General features: G+C 36.8%; 1 protein-coding gene across 5 annotated transcripts in view; it reads left to right on the top strand.

Annotated features, from left to right (window-relative positions):
* Positions 1-22,484, top strand: part of CLEC16A (C-type lectin domain containing 16A) — a 99,823-nt gene that overhangs the window by 54,488 nt on the left and 22,851 nt on the right. For 2 of the 5 annotated variants that reach the window (XM_086622530.1, XM_086622528.1), the window contains exons 19-22: positions 1,621-1,772; positions 2,490-2,694; positions 4,085-4,252; positions 12,142-12,288. In XM_086622530.1, the coding sequence (XP_086478656.1) occupies positions 1,621-1,772; positions 2,490-2,694; positions 4,085-4,252; positions 12,142-12,288 (672 nt within the window). Of the gene's footprint in view, positions 1-1,620; positions 1,773-2,489; positions 2,695-4,084; positions 4,253-12,141; positions 12,289-15,985; positions 16,798-18,132; positions 18,257-22,484 lie in introns of those variants that run through there. The other 3 variants (XM_086622527.1, XM_086622529.1, XM_086622531.1) reach the window with 3 other exon arrangements.

A 22,484-nucleotide genomic window follows, 5' to 3' on the forward strand; every position in this document is an offset into this window, starting at 1 on the left:
AATAATGTGAAAAATGCTACAGCTGGATTTCAGATGAAAGAGCACCTAACATCAGTGTTCAGTATGGAGATACTGCTGTAAGCATTAGAGATGCATTGAATTCTGTGTGTCAGAATAGCTCCCTTCAGACAGAGTAAAAACTCTGAATAATCAAGCAACCTTCTTGAAAGATACTTTCCTTACTGTAAATTATACCATTTACCAAGCTGATTTCAATATATAGACACATGTCTAAAAATACTGCATCCGTAAAAATAGTATGTGTATGTGGAATAGGAAGAGAAAAAGAGCCTCATACATCTTAACAGCAATTGATGCCTATAGGATTGAAACCTCATTTTAGTAAAGGCTATTTGAAGGAATAACTGCAAACTGCAGAGTCTGTCAATGCCTTAGCAATACTAAGGAATGAGAGCGCTAAAGAGAGTGAGTATGTTGAAAAAACTATGACTAAAGTAGAAGCAAAATATAGAACTCATTGCTTTCAAGTCAGGTAGTTTCTATTCTAAAAAAAAAAACCAACAACAACAAAACAACCCACAAAACCCGATCAAAGCTATTGCAGGAAATAGTTAAAATGCTGCAACTTAGCTGCTTAAATCCATCAAATTTTATGGAGTCTCATGTAGAATTGCAAAGATGATGAACTCAATAGGACAGCATGTGTGCTCGTGCAGTCTTGTACTCACTATAAATTGTACTAGATGAGAGAGAGGAAAAAGACCTGTGTCTGTTAAGTATGTGAATGAAAGTATCAATTTGAAGCAAAGGAAAAAGCTCTAGTAAGATTAACAAAGATCTTCTAGGAGATCCCAGTGCTACCAGTTTATGGGGCTCTCAGTAAACTTCAGCTGGTGTAAAGAAGGTGGTTTAGTCACTTTTCAAGAATTATGGGTTTGAACTGGAACAGGTGCAGTGAGGAGATGCAGGCCGATCAGGGAATGGTGTATTTACTTCTTGAAATCTGTATTTTGAGGCTTGTTTGAGGGGTCCTAGAGTAATGGTTAAGAGAGGAATGTTTATTCAATATAAATGAATAAGTGGGTAAAGGAAAAATTGTCACCTCATTTAACAGATGATAAACCTGATACAATTTATCTGGAGAGTTCATATAGTCTTGAAGTTAAAAGGCTTCCAACAGTCAGAACAGTTGGTTTTCAGACCTGTAAAAATGTAACTTGTGTCAGATTGGAGCCTAAGTTTACAATGAGATGTAGGTAATTGCCTGCAGTGGAGTTGAACTGTATCTATGGTCTTTCAACAAGACTTTTTGAGACTTCCGCTTAGCAAGAGAAATCAACTCTGAAATTTCACCCTTGAAATGAAGTGACCTTTTATACTAAAAGGTAAGGAAGATGGTAAAAGAAAGCGAGATGCATATAATATGCATCTTATATGTAGCTTGTAGGATAACTGAACCGCTGTTAAAATGCATCTTGCCCTTTCTATGTAACTATAAATATGATAGGGGAATGCAGAATATATATTTTTAAAAAAATGAAAAACTTTAAACATGTTGTAAAGACGATTACGCTTTTATATATTAACATTTTGTGTTACGTAAACCAACCAAACCCCAAAATCCTTAACTTCGGTAACTTTTTTCCTTCCTTCCTTCAGATAACAGTGATCTAATTGCTTGTACAGTCATAACAAAGGATGGGGGTCAAGTTCAAAGATTCCTGGCTGTGGATATTTACCAGATGAGTTTGGTTGAGCCAGATGTTGCCAGACTTGGATGGGGAGTAGTTAAATTTGCAGGCCTTTTGCAGGTAAGAGAAGTTTTAATTTAGGTGGTTACTTTTTCTCAGCTGAAAATCTACATTTATGTTCAATAAATAGTAATATCAATATTAGCTGATCTATTTAAGTTCTATACCATGCTTACTTGTTTCTTCGGTTACTAGTCTTTTTTTCTAGTTCATGCCTTTTAAACTATTTCTGTTTTTTTGAAGAAGTTTGCATACCTAACTAGAGGCACACTTGAAAGTGAGGTAACCTCCTCAATAAATATTGGGATGTGTTTATTTGAGCACTGAAATTGTGTACAATTAGGATTCAGTCCCAAGCACTCTCCGTGAGTGGCACAGTAATGAACTCCTAGAGTTCTGATCTTCCTGCACTGATAGGGAAGGTGACAGGTTGTAACTTCAAAATTATCTGTGCTTATCTAACTTATTTCAAAAACTTTAACAAGTTTCTCTTATTTATGTCTCTTTCTTGCCATAGTCAACACTGTTTGTATTTCCTGAAAATTCACTATTCTCAAATAACTTAATTGAATTTTAAACTGACTTAATCTCTGAGTACCATTTTCCGAAGAACTAAATCCAAGGTTTTACAACTTGCATGGTCCTTTTTTTAGCACAGAAACTGTTTTTTTGGGAGCTTTAGTGAAGCATTCATTGGGTTTTTGTTTAATGTTATTTAATTTATAATTTAAAAATGCGAACTTTTTCATTAGCTACTTGCCTACTGTTTCTTTTTAGGATATGCAGGTGACGGGAGTAGAGGATGACAGTAGAGCTCTGAACATAATAATTCATAAGCCTGCTTCAAGTCCTCATTCCAAGCCCTTCCCTATACTTCAAGCTACGTTTATTTTTTCTGATCACATTCGCTGCATTATTGCAAAACAACGTCTTGCAAAAGGCCGTATCCAAGCTCGGCGTATGAAAATGCAGAGAATAGCAGGTAAACTTGTTTTGAAATGATTCCGAGAAACAAGATCTGTATGTCACAGCAAGTCACTCTCTAACATAAGGATGTCTTAGAAAAATCTAAGAAGTGGTGTGCCACAAAACGGTAAACCAGCGTTTAGTTTCCAAGCAATAGATTTTGTTGAGTAAAATATATGTTTTCATATTTAATGATAGGCGCATCAGAGAAAGGGTGAAAAAGAAGGAATCCTGTCTCATTGCTCATTGTTTCACAAAAAGCATTTCTCTTTAAATGTGATTCAATGATTCAAAATTGAAACGCCCTACTTGGAAAGCAGATTTTCTGCTGCTTTACAACAAAATTGGAGCTCAGCTTGCTGGAGTCCTGAGTTGGATGGTGTCCTGATGGTGTTGGTGATAGTGCTTAATGCTTGGATGTAGTGCTGATGAGTAATCCAAAACGTTAAGTGGAGTGTCAGCAGCTAGATTTTGTGCTTGGGGGAAGTGCGTGCTAAGAGATGAAGGAAAGAGTTAATTTGAGTAAATAGCAGGGAGTGATTAAAATATTACTTGAACATTAAGTGAGTGAAGAATAAATTGAAGCTTGTCAGTAAACTGGATGAATTGGCAAGTATAGAAAAGGAAGCTCTGAAACAGGAAGGAAAATAGGTACGCAAATGAAAAAGTACACTAGCTATCTCAGTTACTTGGCTTGTGAAAGACCAGTAATGAACTAGAGCGGTGAAAACCAGTCATAGCTGGTATTAAAACTATTGAGTTGACCAGAAAATTATTCTGATTATAGATGATTTAAGATTATTTTAGTGTTTTATGGTTCTGTGGGAAACTAACTAAAAAGAGTTTTGTGCTTTGAGTTTACTAAATAGATATGTCGTACTTTTATGGCTTGCTCCGTGTTAAAAAATTTAAAGCAAGTTTGAGGTTAATACAGGTCTATTCCGATATTAAAATTTTAAGTTGAATGGTAATGCATAGGCTTTTTTTTTTGCCAGTTTAAATCAGAATGTTTCTTCAAAGGGCTTTCTGCAGTGTTCAGTTATAACTAATGAATTACTTTATTTGCACAGGGAAAAACAGAAGTTGGAGCTTTTTAAATAACTCCTGTGGCTTGTTTAATGCAAGGAGCTTGCTGTAATCCTTTTTTTTTCTCCTCCACTGTATTCTGAGATTTTCATAGTGTGAATTTGGTGTGGACAGTAATGGTAGAAAAGATTACCAGAAATGTTGTCTCTCCTCTTTTCCAATGCAATTGCAACCATAATTAAGAGGTAAATGCAAGCAACTTATGTTAAATAATCTGGTTTAGTCTTAAGATACTGAGCAAGCTATCAATTTTATTTTCACCTACTCTTCCTTTTATGTATTTTCGAGTAACAAAAATTATCAATTGTGATTAAATGTAGCTCTCCTGGATCTTCCTGTTCAGCCTTCAAGTGAAGTTATGGGTTTTGGACACAGCTCTGCAGCTACAGCCCAACACCTTCCATTTAGATTTTATGATCAGTCACGACGTGGTAGCAGTGATCCTACAGTGCAACGCTCTGTTTTTGCATCTGTTGACAAAGTTCCGGGTAAGATTAGAATTCATTATCAAGCAATTTTACTTTGCGATTTGTATCTGCAAAAGCTGAACTGTAACTTGTATAAGCGAGGAACAGCTTACTGCGATATGTTTCCGAACACACAACTCTAGGATAAGGCTTATGGAAAAATTTACTCCCAGCAAAACAAAACAATACCTGGGTGTGTATTCCGGGTACGTTGTGAGCAAGACATCCATGGCAGTTTCTCCAAATACACTGAAATTGTCTAAATACTTTGCCTTACTTTATAAATTGAGTTATAAATCGTGTTTCACATCCTCAGTATTTATGCAGCGCATCCGTCAGTTGTGCGTAGTTCCTCCTTTAATTTGGTTATGATCATTTTCTTGCCAGTTTGTAAATAGCTGGGATGCTGTGCATTGCTTCGTTTACCTTAGAGCTAGAAAGACAAAAAAGGGCCACAGCTACTCCTAAAACACTAGCTTGGATTTGGGATTAAAGGAATAATTCTGAATCAATGAGCTTGTTGCTTTTTTATCTCCTTATTGTCAGTTTCACAAATTGACTTCTCTGCAGAGTTTTTTTCCAGATGGTGAACTTTTCTGTGTTTGGATTGAGTCATTTAAAGTTGAATCTCATACTGCTTGAAAGTACTTAATTTTGCTGTATTACAGAAAGATGGAATCTTGTCATCACTAGCTGCCACTCATTTCACAGAACTCAGCATTTCTCTTAAAATGTGATTCAGTGATTCAAAATTCCAATGCCCTACTTAGAAAGCAGATGTTCTACTGCCTTACGGCTAAACTGGAGCTCAGCTTGCCTGGGTCCTGAAATCATAAAAGCATTTATATTACTGGTCAGGTTTTTAAAAAGATAAGGGTATGTTGTATGATGGGAATGTATTTCCTTATTTGACCTGACTTCCATGGAAAAGGTGTGGTTGAAAATGTGCCAGTGTTACTGTTTCAGAATCAACCTCTGAGAAAAGTGTGCTTGTGTTCAAAACAAGTGACTTCGTCTACTAATTCTCTTTTTTTTTTTTTTTTTTTTTGGTGGGAGGAGGGGGACATATTGGGGGTGATGCAACATGGTAGTTTGTTCAAACAACCACATACTTACTTGCAATTCCAGGAAATGGAGACTTCCATTGTATGCATATGCAAATCCAGAGGAAAAAGTATTTTGAAGCTTTTATTTGATTCCATGTATGAGAAACCAGACACAGAACAAGAAGTATTTCAAATTCAGAATTTTTGACATAATAAAAATGGATTAATATATTGCTTTACATCTGATTACAAAATAAATATCAAATTCCTGTTCTATCTCCCCCTGTCTTCACTAGAATGAATGATGTTTCCTAGTTCCAAGTATTTTCGTAGTAATCTGTTTGTGTTTATCCCTTAATCAGACTTGGAGTGATTTTTACTTTAAGAGAAAGATTTTGTACCTTTTAAAAAAATTATTGAACAAGTTGCAGTTAAATTACTCCCTTCATGTATTCATTTCTTAATGCTACAGCTTGAAGTGGTGTTTAAGAGTTCTGCAAAGCTCATATAGTCTGTGAGAAACCCAATAACAGAAAAATGTTAGTTTAATTGTACTGGTAAGAAACAAGTTACGCTTTCCCTTGGTGATGGTGGCTTTTATTATTCAGAGTGGAGCTATGTTTTTGGCAATATTTCTAGAAGATTAATCACTTTTTAGTAGGACCACATTAGCTGTTAGTGCTGTACATCTGTGGTTTTTAAGAAATTGGCAATGGCATAAATGTTTTCAGCAAATTTCACTCTGTGGAGAATTTTTAGTACAACCATTGAATCAATTCTCTAACCCCTCTTCTCAATGAATTTAGAATTTTCAGTAACACTTATTTCAGTCTGGTCTGATTCAGTTTCTATCGTAGTGCATACATTGCATACAATACATCTATTGTAGTCAAACTGTGCTTCACTTCGCTTTATTGTTTTATCGTCTAAAGTTAAAATCTGTTTTAGAAAGCGCTTGTTATCTAGGGGGAAGAGGGTGAGGGTTGTTTTACCTTAAAACCAGATTTTTGTGCAAGACAGGTGAAAGGTGACGAATATAACAGACCATGCTTCAGAACATCCCTATTAATACGCTTTATAAAAAGTACAAGGTGTGCAAACGCAGTGAGATGATGTAATCATCCCAGGTGACTCGCCTGATAAACTGGACGATTCTTATCAGAAAAGAACAGAAGCAAAATCCTTTATGTGATCAATTTTATCATCATAATGTCAAGACCATGAATATACTTCAGGGTCTATTTTTAGGTTAATGACCTTTGCCAGAATGTTGGAGCGTTTTAGGGATAGTTGAGTTGACTGGACTGTTCACCAGCTTATATATTAGCTATGTATTCATGTGATACTTTTGAAGTACTGCTCATGTAAATAAAGAATTCATTGTTTTCAAAGAAATGAGCAGATCTGGTAGGTGTCCTGTGAGCACAGGTCTTATATTGAAAGTAAATAAATAATCACTTCCTCTCCAAGTAATGTCAAATACTAGTTTCAAATACCATTATATGCTGAGATTTATGTGCTTTTAACAATTTCCTGCAAAATGTACATGTAAGTATTTTAACAAGTGCGATCGCTTTCCTACTGAGAAAATTTGTTTTGGAAAACGAAGTAAATCCATAGATCTCTTACCATTTTCTCCATTGTTAATACCTTAGTATATGATGATGATAATAAGATTTTGGGAGGAATAGTTGGAAAAATCTTCCTGTTAATATTGGCCATTGCAAGCAAAGTATAGCCATCATGATTTTAAAATCAGCAAAAAAAAAAGGTTTTTTATGGCTTTGTAACCCTTTAAATGAAAAAGAAAATGTAGATGACAATTCTGTATAAAGGTTGCATCACTTCTTGGGGATAGGAAAACTTTAAATAAAGCCTGAGAATTGGTTAAGCAGTGGTGGCCTGCTAAAGAAGGGCATATCACTTTTCACAGTGTATAACTTGCTTTTGGAGTGAATAATATTTGACAAAACTAAAATAAATTTTCTTCACATAAACCTGAACACTGCCACAGGTGGGCATGAAATCATAGAATATTTTTTTTTGAAGAATAATTAATGTGAATGCATTCTTGAAATGGGTATAACCTTTTGTAGTTTCATTGCCTTCTCCATCCACAGTAAGAAAATAGATACTTTTGATCAAAGTACTGATGAGGGGCTTGACGTTCACAGGTGATGAGCATCTGCACTTGTTTCTGATTTTATGAGGTTAAATTGCTCAGCAAATTTGAATGTCATGTACAAGGTTATTTTGGAACTGTAGTGTGGGACTGATCAACTCTCTCATGTTCGTTGTCAATCACAGCTACTGTAGGAACATCAGATTGGGATGCTTCACTTTAGTACTAAGTTGCTTCCAGTGTAAAAGGGTTGAGGCATCCCATGCTCCATAATTCTAGGATACAGTTCCTCTTATCATCCAAAAGTATATTTAAAGTATTTTTGATTCCTTTTTTCTATGCAAGAATAATGGAGGACAACTGCTAACACAGTTTATCACCTCAGTGTGTTTTTTCTAACTAATATTCTTTGAACCATTCCAAGTTTGATACTTAGTTATGGCTACTGCTTTTAAAGACCCAACTCTGCTGCCTTTTTCTATGCCTTAAATAGGCATAGAATGATGACCATATTGCCTGGTCATCAGAATTGTGGAGTATGAACTAGATAGTAATCTTCCTGTCATCATCAGAATGATATAGAAATAAATCATTTCTGTGCAGAGATATTCAAGCAGAAGTGCCTAATTAAGGTAGTTCAACAGCACTAAGATTCCACAAGATACAGCTAACATGATTTATGTAATATGAATTACTGCTTGTGTGCGCGAAATGAAAGATACCATTGAAACTGGACTGCTATTAGATTGCTTGGTCATTCTTTTTAATAAGAAACAGCCTTGAAAACAGTCTTTGACTGTTCCCATTTGGGGATTTTTCTGTTTACAAGGATTATTTTCAATATAAACGTTTTTGCATTAAAATAGTTATTCTTCAGTTTTATGAAGTTGTAATGGAGTTTCTTAAATGTAAACAATCTCTACAAGTTGACTTTTTTTGAAAGTGCATCAGGTTTTCCGAGGCAGAACAGTGCTTTGCAAAGATGAAAGAACAACTAGTGAAAGAAATAACTTTCAAGCATGTAAGGATTTTTTTCATTTATACTTACAAAAAAGCTCGAATTCAGCACTGCCTTGATTTAACTAGGGACCAACATGTAGAAAGACATGAGAATTTTTTGAGATGACTATATTTAGAAGAACAGAATAGAAAGAATACCTAAAAATGTTGTTGGGGTAATGAAGATATGGTTTACAATGAGAGAACAGTTTCTGCCTTCTTGGCCAAGGTTTTGGTTTTGCTTCTCAGGCTTTTTTTTTATTCTTTTTGTCTTGCTTGTCCTGTTCTCTGCCACCACCCCCCTTTCTGCTTCTCCTCGCCTTCAAATTTCATTCGTAGGAGATCTTATAGTTCAGGAAGTCTTTCACGTGAAATCATTTATAAGACAGTAGGAAGGTTTTCTCCAATTTAGGAGAAAGATTTGCATTAATTGCTTAAGAAAGAGTTCCTTTAAGGAAAAGCTAAGAAGCTATGTCAGATTTTGGCATGAAATTTTGGCATGAAGTTTTGCTACTGTTATGTAAGACATGGTAAAAGGGTAACTGTTGATAAATATGTTGTGAAAGAAACATAGCCTTATGAAACATTGTGATTATGGAAATAAGATCTTCTTCAAGGAACTGGGAAGGTACATCTTTACAGTAATACCTTACTGGGTCTTAAATAGAAAGTTATGTTGAAGCAGAATCATGACTACTGGAAAGGAAATACTTGTGTTTGTAACTAACCTCTGTCACAACTTGAGTATCATAAAGTACTAACAAAGTTACCTCTAGAACCTTTTGAATGTTATTTTACTTCCTGTAGCCAGGATTAATTCTGCTGACCTTTTCTTTGTGGATATTTCCTGAAGGAGTTTCCTGGTTAGGATATTTGTTCTTGGTCAGTAGTTTCCCAGTTAATGTATTTTGAATTTAGACTTATCTTTGCCTCCCATCTCAATTACCTTCCTGTAGCATGCTTAAAACCCTTCCTCTGCAGCTGTGTTGGGAGAGAAAATATATTAAGATCATTTGCAAGCAAATTCTTCAGTGTAAGGACATGAATCCATGAGCATTGTTTTGCAGAACCTCTAGGCAGACAATCTTGCTGAATCAGGCCAGCTTTTCCTATGATAGGCACCTTTTTTACTATTTTGGCAAAGATGGAAGATTTCCCTTCCCTTGAAGGGCGAACCTTTTGTGAATATAGAATGCCTTAGATGGGTACAACATTTTTCAAGCACTGTAAGGGAAACAAAATATATTGATGTAAGCACTTACATACTGATGGCTTTAGTAACTGCTCCAAAACCAAGTTTCATTCACTTTAAAAGATGGCGTTACCTCACTTCTGTGGTCACAAGTCCATTGATTATTCCTTGTTTCTCATCCTAACTGGTGTTTCAAAATATGAAGTATGTATGAGAATCCTAATGCCCACTTGCTATATTAAAAACTATATGTATCAGTGGTCCTGAGTGCTATAGAAGCCTTTCATGTTTGAGGTAGTTTTAGTTTGTGGTTAACTTTTTGCAGACTACCAGGCGTCACTGTGTGTAACCTCAGTTTAACTTATCTAAATGATTGTAGATCAATCAGTTTGGTTTCTGAAATAAAATACACAGATTTATTTACATTTATGAAATAATTAGCTACTTACCAAACTATTTTGTTTTTAACTGAAATAGATGTCTCCTGCCATGGTGGTTATTTAATTCTTTGAAGTGGTGTTCATCTTGGATGTAATGAATTGTAACTTAAGAGAAAAACTTGGTAAAAGTGGCATTCACTCATCTTAAAACTATGATGCAAGTACTACAGAAATTCAGATAGCATCGTGTTTCTGCAAGTGAATTTGAGTTGAGTTCTTGAATATAAGCATGAGAGGTAGAGGGTAAGAGTTGGGACCACAGCTTAAGTCAGATTATTAACAGGACTGATGTTTGTTATGGTTTTTCTGAGACTTCCTTTCTTCATCCATTTTGATTTTTTTTCCTTGTAACGCAACCTGTCAGTATGTGTTGCTGCTAACAGCATTTTCCTGACATGTCACATCTGTTTTGAAGCTTTCATATGCTTATTGGGACAAGCCCAGTTGCAGAGAACCACGAGAACGGTGTAATCTTCTAAAGAAAGTAAGAGGTCAAGGAAGTATGAACAGTGCAGTGGTAGTTGTCTTCACTGGACTAGTGTGGGAAAGGCAGTTCACGAACTTTTCTTTCAAAGCATGTTGTAAATTCTAGCAGGTAGTTCATAACATTCCAATGGTACAATGCTACTATGCTAGTTGATGCTAGACCTTTAAGGCTTTTATTCTTCTGCATTTTTATAGTATTGATGTGGTTCAAGATCAAATAATTGACTTCTATAACAACAAAGCTATGAAAACAATAAGTTAAAAATTCAGCTGAAAAATCAGAGCAAAGGGGGAAAATAACTGTTAATTGAAAGATACAGTAAAGGGCAATTTACTGGTTTTAATCTCATGGGAGTTATCCTGACTTGTTCAAACAGTCTAATCACAAGTGAGTTAGCAGGTCACGCCAAAGCAAGGGCCTTCAACATACAGGATCAACAGGAGTGTGTGAGAATAACTTCTGAAGTTTTTCAGACTGGACCATTTTTACTGCAAGTCTTGCTATTCCACACTGTGGGTTTTGTGCAAAAGCAAACATATTGTCAAGCCCGGACCTTTCATAGTGTCACTGAACAACCTTTTTCTGATAATCTGACAGAGGGTTGATGTAAGAGTTAAGAGCTCTGACTTTCTTGATCTGAAGTCTGCTGAAAGCCAGAGCGTGCTGATGTGCTTCTGTCTCAGCAGTGATAAACTCATCTTGTTAAATGAAAATATCAGCTTTAAGAAAGTCTTAACAATCACTGGAAAACACAAGATGTTTTAAACAACAAGCAAAAATGTATTTGGCAGATATAATATTAACATGACTTCTTAAGAAAAAGAGAAAATCTTTGTTAAAGTGACATACTTTTGAAACACCAAGTATTTTGTTTTGTTTCTTTTGCTCCATATTCGAGCTTCTCAAATAAAAACTGTTCTTAGAAGACTGATGTTGTGAAGTATTCTAAGTCTTCCAAAGATACTCCTGTATTTCTGTTTATGTTGAGGTGAAATAGTGGTCAAGTGTATGCCTTCAGCATTTATAATGTCTGAAATTGAGTGTTCAATTTAATTTGAAATTGTCACAAGTGAATCGTTTCAACCTGATGAATAGCCATAAGGCAATACAAAAAATAAGGGTGTTTGTAAATACAACCTGGTTATGTCAAATAAGTTTTTAATGTAGTACCTGTTTTGTACTAATTTACCATAGAATCATTCTTGCCCATAAAAGAAAAACTTAGTAATTGTGCAGTGCAGGCTTTCTGTCTGCGGGGATTTTTGTTCGCTTTTGACTTGTCTATTTTCTGTATCATGTTAAGGTCTGTGACCCATGAATTTATTGAATATATCAAAAACTGAAGAACTTTGACTGTTTGTGCAAGCTGTAAGATTTAAAACGTTTTGAATCCCTTAACCTCTACTTTGTTGCTTGTTGAGCAGCATTTGTAGCATGTTTTCATAAAATACATTCAGGTTTTCAGGCAAGAGGAAAGTGGGAGAGGGTGCATCCTCTGGGTTGCTACCCAAAATTAACACCACTTTAATGCAATATTCACGCTTACCCTTTCTCAATTTGTTCTTGTAGGTTAACTCTTGGAAGCTAATTATTAACTTGTAAACTTCATTGTCCTCTTTTACAGGCTTTGCTGTAGCCCAGTGTATAAATCAGCACAATCCATCACCACTTTCATCACCATCGCCTTCCAGTGGCAGTGGGAGCACAGGACGCTGTGATTCAGTGACTGCAAGCTCAACATCCACTCCTTCTGCTGCACAGAGCCCATCAGGTATTAAATCACAATTTTCAGCCTAGGCACTAATGGATGTAGAGTAGTTTATTGTAAAATCAAGTTACTATGTTATCGGATTAAAAACAGTAGGGCTTTGTTTTTAGATCACTTCATCATTCAGCTAAACTAGTTAAAATGTGGTGCAAATTTTAATTATCTCTTCGGCTTTCTGATAAATACTTGGCATCTTTCAGCGGTGATTTTAAGTACTGGTGAAATAATGTCCTGCGTGTCTGACTTGTCTCCTGTCACATACAATTTAAAATGTTGTTGGTTTGTTTTTTTAAACTCAAGTATTGCTTTGCATAAATTCGTCATGTAAACCGTTAGCTTTTCACCCTAGTGGATAAGTTGATTTCCACATGAGGCTTCTTTTTTGAGCTGGGTGACGTTTACTTTTGTATGTTTATCTGATACTTATGTTAATTTTTAACAATGGACCAAATACGAAATATCTGAAGATAGTTATTTAGGTTGCTAATATTGTATAGCTTTTGCAATACCACTCTTCTGGCTAACACCACCACATTTGAGGAGGCTGTTTCGTTGGTGCAGAAGAAGCTCCCAGGTGTTTGTGTTCGTCAGTTTATTTAGATAGTATACTTATACTGGGACTACTTGTTGGATTAGAATGCCTCCATTCCTCCTTTTTTTGTGTGATATTTGTAGAGAATCTTGTAATGGTGTTTATTCTTAGTGCAAATTATGTGTGAGGTAAAGCTTCAAGCTGGAGACTAAGCAAGAAATAAATCCTCGAGGGTGTGTACTGAAATGCTTTCATGCTAGAACTGACCTACTCTGCCTCATTTTGGTTGTAAAACTTTAGAGGTAACTTGATTCTCAAGGCCTTTTCAAACAGCCCCCTCATTTTAAAAGTCACTTCCAACGTTGATCACTTGATGAAGTGGTTGTACTGGTTCTCCCTTCTAAGACATACCGTTTGCCTTTATTTGGAAGCCTCGTGTAGATCTAAACTTTTTTGCAGCCTTATAGGAAATGTTACAATCTTTGTTAGGCATTTAATGTTTTCTAAATTTCACTGAACAGTGTCAGGAGATCGATGTATGTTATATGCCCAGAGTAACTATCCCTGCAAGAGATATTGCTGGAAAGGGTTAAGCAAAGGCTGCTTGTGAAGTTCATGAACAATATGTAAAGCATTCTAGCACCCAGACTCTAGATTAAAAAGCCTCTATTACTGTGAGAGACTAACATATAGTCAAAATATTCATCCAATCTGTGTAATTCCAGAATAAAATTTGGAATGTTTTTCCATATGCAATCTGTTAAAAACTTTGGAAGGACCTCATTTTATTTTCTCTGTTGGTAAGTGATTGCTGTTATCCAGACGCTTGGTGGCATAGATAATATGTAGTGATTGCACAGAGAAGAGGCATCACTTGTCAAAAGTCTCAGTATGGATTGACACTACAAGAAAACATTTGTTTGACTATGTGTTTCTCCTCAGCAGTGTAGAAAGGTTCATCTGCAATGTCCTTTGCTGTATTTGAGTCTTCTGTGATCAGGAAGTGAAATGCAGCTACAAGTTCTTGGCAATAGTGGCTAGGAGAAAACTGTGGTAAAGGAAATAAAAAATATAAACTATTTTTGTCACTGTAAGCAACGTGATAGTTGACAGAGATACCAAGCAAGACTATACTACGTGTTTCAAACTCAGATCTTTCAAGTGCATATAATCTGACTTCTGTGAAAAACTGTGTAGATCCAGAGCACAGATGAGGAATTCCTCATCTATCATAAAATGATAGTGACTTTTTGAAGAATAATCGTAGACTGTAGTTAACAAAATTAAAATCTACTTACACAGTATGTTGGCATTTGTATAACATAAAATTCTGTTGATTTTTCCTGAAATTTAAAAATCCTGATGACAGGAGGCTGCTTATTGGTTTCAAAGAAAAAGAAAAAGACCCAAACAAAAAACCCCCAAACAAATTTTCCCCACTCCTCAAAAAAAAACCAAAACCACACAAACAGAAAAACCAACCAAACAAAAAAAAAAACACAACAAAAAACAGAGGAAAGGATTTTTTTAATGCCTGGTTTCAGTCTGCACTTTACCAGTTAGGTTACATAACTGTCCACACTTAGTATGACTTTGTGTGGCTTAATCATAAAGTGTGTTCAAAATGCAGGAAATGTCATGCAGGAAAACATTCTTTGAGTGAGTTTTGGTTCTTTGCACAGGATCTAGGTGCGCTGATGTAGATGCTTTAGCAAATCTAGTTGTAAGGATACAGTTCTGTCCCCTACCACTATAGGCATAGTAACCTTCAGCAAAGTCAGTGGAAATGAACATGAGAATCTGCGTCAGCTACTTCAGTCCCAAGTCAGCAGCTTGTGTTAACCTGCTGCAGGAATGACTCTTGAGCTCAACTGCTGGATTTTGTTCTGGTAACTCTGCTCAGAGAGCATGACAAAGAGGAAGACAGTGGCTGTGTGTGCATGAGCAGATAATTCGGTGCAATAGGACAATGAACGCTTGGTACTGCAGTGCGTGCATCTCATCAGCCTGTGGCTTAGGGATTTTGCTGTGGACCGTGTTTATCCTGACCTGTAGGACCAAGCATCCCTGCCACGTACGTGCTAGTCTGAAGATCTAATTATTAGTTCAGGTGTACGTTGCTATTAACATTTGAGGTATGTTTGGTCTATAGTTGCAGCATATCTTAAAGTTTGGTCTCCTTGTGAAAGAATCTTATTAATGCACAGAAACTGTTCCTACAGTCAGACTAAAACAGGAAGTGTGCATAATTCTTCAAAGCTGCTCTATTGGTCTAAATCAAACTGCTTATGTAGTCGCAGCCCATAATGAAGAAGTAATGTTTTAAATAGTTACAGCTGAGTGGCTGATGGTGTCTCACGGTCTATAGTGTAGACTAGAGAGGATTCTGAAATCCGTGGAGCTGAGTCTTTAGCGGGTGGGGGTGTGGGGAGGGTTTTCTCCAACCCAGGGAGCTGCGTTGAGGCTTTTTGCTAATCTTCAGTGTCAGATCAATACTATTGTCTATTCCTGGAAACATTGTTTCTGCATTAATTGATTTGACTGGTTTACTGCAAGTTTGTAATGAATGTTCTCCCTTTTATAGTATTTATATGTTTGTAATGAATGTTCTCCCTTTTATAGTATTTATATGTAATTGTGATCTATACTGGAAACTGTTGCCAGGACCATGAAAGAGATTGTCTGGTTGGTATGTCCAGGTAGCTGTTTCGTAGGCTTGTGCATGAACAGAAACACGCTGCTGAAGTAGCAATAATGTCTCCACCACTGCCTGTGTTATATCAGGTCTTACTGACCACTCAGCTGAATGGCAGAAACAATTGTTGATATTTATCCACTTCAATGTAAAACAAGGTGATTTTCCCTTAACCAGTTGAGGACAGTTGAAACTAAAATGCCTTACTCTGCTGTGAAGCAAAAGAGAGGAGGCTTGCATGATGTGAAGTGGCTCCTTCAAGGAGGAAGTAACAAGTAGCTGATGAAAAGCAAACAGATACCATGATCTGTTTTATGCTCCAAGGTAGCACGTGAATGCTGCCACTATCTGTCACATTTGAATCTCCCTTCTCATTTCCCATTCCATTTTAAACACACTTACATGAGCACACATACATGCTCTCTGTCCCTCCCTCCTTCCCTGCTCCCTTGTTTGTTCTGGTAACTGCTTAGGTTGTTGACCATGAACGTGCTGGGTCGCTCAGGATCTTCAGTCAAGAAGACCAGACAAGATAAAGGGGAAATGTGTATCTGGACTTCAAGAAAACTATCTCAACTATCTTCCTTAAGAGCAACATCTTAAACCATGACAGCTGTTTCTACTGTAAACTTGTGATTATAGTGTCCTAAGCTACTGTCTATCGACAGATTTAAACTGTTCAGAGTTTGATATGTTTGAGATGGTACTTGTAACCTTCACAACGTTGTTTCAAGAAATCAAATTTGGAATATACACACTGACTTTTACATAAAATAGTGATAGATGAGAACAAGATAAAGACAAGTTGCATAATTGTTAGTTAGAGAAAACAATGTTCTAAGATACAGTACGTATTAACGGTTAAACAGTAAAAGAACTTTCAAAAATGTAGTTTTACTTCGATGTTTTGTAAAAATGCTTTACTTGCTATCACTCCTACCTGCATCAGACAATCACACAGTATCTTAATGTGAGGAGGGAGGTTAACTGAACACAAAATCATACGACTGCTGTGCATGTTTCAGTCATTGTAAGAGTTGCATTAACTGCTTTGTCATGAGTAAAACTCTTATGATTCCTGAGTTTATCAGCTATTCTACCTAATAATTGTCACAGTACTTCATGGCACAGATATTTTAAAGCCTAGCAGCTCCCCCATTTGCAGTATTTGGAAATTAAGCTTAGTCCTTTACAAGATCTCCGTTCCATAAAATTGAAAAAGCAGAAGTCATCTCTTAAAGGAGAATCCCTAGCAAGACAGAAAAAGCAGTATCAGGTTCTGCAAATGCTGCTCTCAGGTTGTTTTTTTTTCTTTGTATTTAGATGATTTTTTTTTTTAAATTAACATGTCCCTTTGAAGTGTTGCTATGCATAAGATAAAGTCTACCTCTTGCTAGACAGATTTTAATCATAAAGCTTCTAAGCTTAGAATATTGTCTCTCCTTGACTACACTTGCTGGAACCGTGCACTTCTGTAAAGGGCTTAGTTTTATATATGCCAAGGATTAAGATAAAGAAGCTCTCTTACTGTAAGTTAGCAGTCTTCCAGAATTATGTATGTGTAATGTCATCTACACTGTATTTTGTCACTTAAGTTGTCTTAAGCTTTGAAATGCAATTGGCTTCAGTACTTAAGAAAATGTTTATGTTGGAGCAATGGATATTGAGGACTTCAGAAGGCATTGATCTTCTGTGCCACTTAGGCTGTATTTCACACTTCTGGCAGATATTGATGGTAAAAGGTCTAAAATAAGTACAAAGAGCTGTCCCTTGTTGCAGAGAATATATTGGATTCCAGTGTGTAAAATAAGATTCATATATTCCAAGGACGGGATGGTTAATCAAGCATGGAGAGCCTGTAAGTGCAGCATCTGCCATCTTACTGAAACCGTCCCTGTCTCTTCCTTCTGTAATCAGTAATGTAAATGTGGTTTGATCCTTCTGTTCTATGATGCTAGTGATTTGCTAACTGGGTGAGGAAGTACTTTTGTTTCTAGAAACTTTCTTTCTAGAAACTTTCTGTGCACCAGGCATCATCATCTGAACTGCTGCTATCTTTTAAAATATTCTGTTTGGCTTTATTATAAACCGAGTCGATTACTTCAGTTTCGTATCATAGAATAGCAAGGCTGAATGGGCTGAAGTATTGTCACCTGCACAGTGGTGCACCTCTTATAATTTATGGCCAGCAGAAATCAGAATAATTCTTTGTCACCAGAATTTGTGATAAATGACTTCTCTCAAGATCTCTAAAGCATGTGAGTAGATCGTAATGCAAATAAACACCTGCCGGTCCCTCCTCAGTGTAAGTGCTGTTGGTATTGCCAGACATAGCTCAAACTATATTATGAACATTTCTAGATAGGTAAGCAAAAAATAAATTCAGTTAAACTCGCTTACTACTAAAGAATGAATACTTGCAGCTTCAGAAGTATTTCCCAAACTTGTAAGCCGCTTGGTGTGCTGTCAAATTGTACTCAAGATACCAGCAGTTATGGATGTGTCCTTGTCGCTTATTCTTGTTGCTACTCTAACATTTATCCTTTGTCTTCATTCCAGTTTCCCTTCCTTGTTTCATTGTTAAAGCCTTCGTATGATTTATCGCTGTGTTTTCCTCTAGTAAGGTCTGGCAGGAAAGGACGTCGGCGGGTGTTTAGTCTGTCGGAGGCTGACAGTCACGGTGGACACTGGGTTTAGGTCTTCAAGCAGCAGCTGCAACAGAAACTCACGCAATATCAATTCAGGCAGGTTCCTCCATGAGCTTTCAAGAGCCTCTAACAGTTAATAAAACTTATTTTGTTTCCATGCTGACAACAATGACAGTGAGGTAGGAAACGGAAGAAAGTATCATAAATATTTGTCTCTTCTGGTTTTTGGGGGGAGAATTGTAAAGCAATAACTAGCTGTTTCTGAAAGCCTTATCTGCAGCTTCTCCCATGTTTCATGGCTCTCTTGCGAAAGATGGAAATTCTGCTATTAAGCCTCCAGCTTCAAAGCAGCTATGTCTTCATTTGCACAGGGGCAGCCATGGCTGTAGTGGAATTTAGTAAGCACGGGCCCCTGAATGGATAGTGATTCAGGTACTGGGCTAGCAGCAGGAAGGCTATTTGTAACTGGGGTAAAATGGACAAGCGTTCAGCGTAAGACTGTGATAGTACGAGCTTGATATTTCTATAATGATCAAACTCAGGCAGATGGTTTTATGGACTGTTTAATTGCCTGAGGAAGGGAAGCGGATGCAAAAAAGATGGAAATAGCTTCAGACTACCTTCTTATTTAACCTGTTTTAACTTGTATCTATTAATTTCTTTTTTTACTATCATAGCATGAAGATATTTTACTCTGTTAATATATAAATGCCGTTTTTCATCTTTATAGATTTACTTTGCATCTTTTCACTTAATGTTCTGTTGTTTAGATTTATTTTTTATCCTTTCATACTGTGTTGCTGAACAGCTTAGGACACCTCTCTATAGATTATATTCGTTCTTTCCTTTTCCTGTTCTTTTCTATCTTCTTTCACTAATAATCATGCTTATCATAAGTTAATGTAACAGTAGTTGACCGATTTGGTTTCGATTTTTTTGCTGTAATGATAATCTCAGTAGCATTATAGAAGTGCTGAAAAACATCTAAGGTTGCTGAAGCCACTGCAACCAGAGAGCTAATAATACCCCAAATTTAAGCACCAAACAAGGTTTGAAAACAGGGTGTCATTTTGCAAGTTTTTGGGTATGTGGGGTGTGTTTGCTAGAACTAAACGTTACACATTGTCACAACTGTTCTAAAAAACTGACTTCCCTGTCCCTGGTTTTGTTGCAGGTCTGGCTTATATTTTTTGCCAGAATGTTCTTGCTTAAATATATGGGGATGTGGAGACGTAAACAGAAATGCTGTTTTCCTGTATTAAATGATAATTTTTTGATATTTAAGAGTAGAGCATATCTCAGTGACTGATGATTTTATTCAGGTTAAAATGGCAATTCTTTTTGCTCTTTCTATCCAAAAGTCAAACTGGAACCAAGCGTTAGGAGTTCGAGATTCTTTTAAAAGCCAGTTAGTATTTTTATGTGCAATATAGACAGAAATTCCAGATAGCAGGTAGAAAAGTTAATCTCTAAACATACTGGGTGCCTTGAAACTCTTCTGAATCAAGAGCTTAGTACCTGTCTGGATTTTAGAGACAGATATTATTGTAATAATCCCTTCCTGAGTTTTTTTCCACCTAGAGTACATCATTTTGCCATTTGCTTATTCCAGTTTCAGAGACTTTTAAGAATTCAGATCATACATAAATATATACTTATCTACTTGGATGCCTCTCTGCATTGAGTATGCAGTATGACTTCAAAACACTTTGAAATTTTGAGCCTCAAAGATTTTCTTTAGCAATTACTGTCCTGAAGCCATGTATCGAATTAACTGGGAAGTGTTATATGTGAAAACTTTTTTACATCAAGAGGGTGGTCTGATTATTCATCATAATGCCTCTTATATACCAAATTTTCATTCCAAGATGTTGGATCTTTGTATTTTATTTTCCATTTAGTTTCCTTCATCTGTAGTTTAGGATTGTTTTCCTCTATCTTTGTATCCAAAAGATATGGGAGATGATCATGCTTAAAAACTTGCCTAGCAGCAGCTTATAGTTGCAGTTTCAAGCTAAGTATACACCTCAAGTAGCCCATGGATTTGAGAGCTTGGTCATGAAAATAGTTTATAGTTATGGTCTCACGGCCATAGTTTATAGCTGTGTCTGAAGAGTAAGATTTTTAGTTAAGTATTAATGCAGAAGCGATAATAAATTGCAAAATAGTGGTGAGAGCTGTTGACCATTTCTAAACAATGTTAAAAATTCTTCTGCCCCTTTTTCTACTGGTATTTGCTTTCTGCCCCTGCAGAGACTAGTGCCAGTTTGTGAATACCTAGTCATTTTGGCAGTAATGCCATGCTGGGTTACTGAAATCTGTCATTGCTGCCCTTAAGTACAGGAACATAGTAACAGAAGTGAACCTGTGACAGTGACTAATGAAATACTGAAAGCAGAGGAGAGACACTTCTATCGATAGTAAACAAAAGTGGGAGGGAAGCATAGAAGAGCTCTCATTTCAAATTCTCTGTTTATAAATACTGCAGCTATAATACTGGACAGAGTATGTTCTGCGTACATTCTTTGACATTTTTATCATTTTTCTGAATTTTTTTCAGACTTTTGGATAGAAAATTTGGACTTGCTGATTCCAGATACTTTTTTTTTTTTCCTAAATGGAGACTTTTTTCAAGTATTTTCTTTTTCTTTGTGGCGTTAAGAAGGGAGTCACTTTAGCATTAGGAGTCACTTTAGCATTAGTTTAGATCCTACGTGGAAGGATTTGAGGATAAAATAGCATAACAAAAGAGTATGTCTGTCTGTCATGATCTCAATGAATGAAAGTATTGAGAAAATATATCAGTATTTTTTTGGGAGAGGAGGAGGAATGATTTAAGAAACTAACTGCAGAATCAGAAGTTAAATAGCAGAACTGTGGTGGAACCATGCTGTATGTGGCATTCCTGAGCAGAATGCCATTGATTGAGACTACTTTATTTACCAGAATGTCTCAGGTTTCTGAATCCTGAATTTTGGTGAATATTCATTCCATAAATAAGATAAAAAGTAATCTTGGAAAAGAAAGTTTGATATTCTTTTAAGATTTTATAAATTCAGAAAGTAAAATCACCTCAGACTCACTGTTTTGTGCATGCCTAAATGTTAGTATTTATCTTGGAATTCAGATAAATGAGGTTTTATTTCAATATTTTAGCAGTTCATTTTCCATGCAAGTCTTACATCATTTTCTCTGTTATCAGTCGCTACATTTTCACTAAAGCTTCTTGACAGCTAAAAAGAACCACCTGCAGAGTTACTTTGAATCTGTCCTTATTTTTCAAAAATAACTAGTAATGTCCCTTTTATTTAAAAGGAGACTTTTTTACAATCTATAAATTGTGGTTTTATTAAAGCAAGAAGCTTTAGCCACTGATCACCAGTGACCAGGCTTTAGCCCGGTCACCAGTGGGGTTCCCCAGGGCTCAGTGCTGGGTCCGGTTCTGTTTAACGTCTTTATCAATGACCTGGATGAGGGGATTGAATGTACCCTCAGTAAGTTTGCGGACGACACCAAGCTGGGAGGCTGTGTCGATCTGCTCGAGGGTAGGGAGGCCCTTCAGAGGGATTTGAACAGACTGGATCGTTGGGCTGGGGCCAATGGCATGAGCTTTAATAAGGCCAAGTGCAGAGTCCTTCACTTGGGGTGTAAAAACCCCAAGCATCGCTATAGGCTCGGGGAAGAGTGGCTGGAGAGCTGCCTGGCGGAGAAGGACCTGGGGGTGTTGGTTGACTACCGGCTTGATATGAGCCAGCAGTGTGCCCAGGTGGCCAAAAAGGCCAATGGGGTACTGGCATGTATCAAGAATAGTGTAACCAGCAGGAACAGGGAAGTGATCCTGCCCCTGTACTCGGCACTGGTGAGGCCGCACCTGGAATATTGTGTCCAGTTTTGGGCCTCTCGCTTTAAGAGAGATATTGAGCTCCTGGAGCGAGTCCAGAGAAGGGCGACTAAACTGGTCAAGGGGCTGGAAAATAAAACTTATGAGGAGCGGCTGAGGGAGTTGGGGCTGTTTAGCCTGGAGAAGAGGAGGCTGAGGGGAGACCTGATTACGGCCTACAAGTACTTGAGAAGGGATGGTGGGGAGGTGGGGGAAGGGCTCTTTACATTAGTGTTGGGTGATAGAACAAGAGGAAATGGGTATAAGCTTAGTCAGGGGAGATTCAGGTTGGATGTTAGAAAGAATTTCCTCTCTGAAAGGGTTGTCAGCCACTGGAATAGGCTGCCCAGGGAGGTGGTTGAGTCCCCATCCCTGAATGTGTTTAAGAAAAGGGTGGATATACTGCTTAGGGACATGGTTTAATGGGGGATTAGGGATGGTTGG

The sequence above is a fragment of the Tauraco erythrolophus genome, chromosome 17 (assembly GCF_009769465.1).
Source record: "Tauraco erythrolophus isolate bTauEry1 chromosome 17, bTauEry1.pri, whole genome shotgun sequence".
NCBI classification, from domain to species: Eukaryota; Metazoa; Chordata; class Aves; order Musophagiformes; family Musophagidae; genus Tauraco; species Tauraco erythrolophus.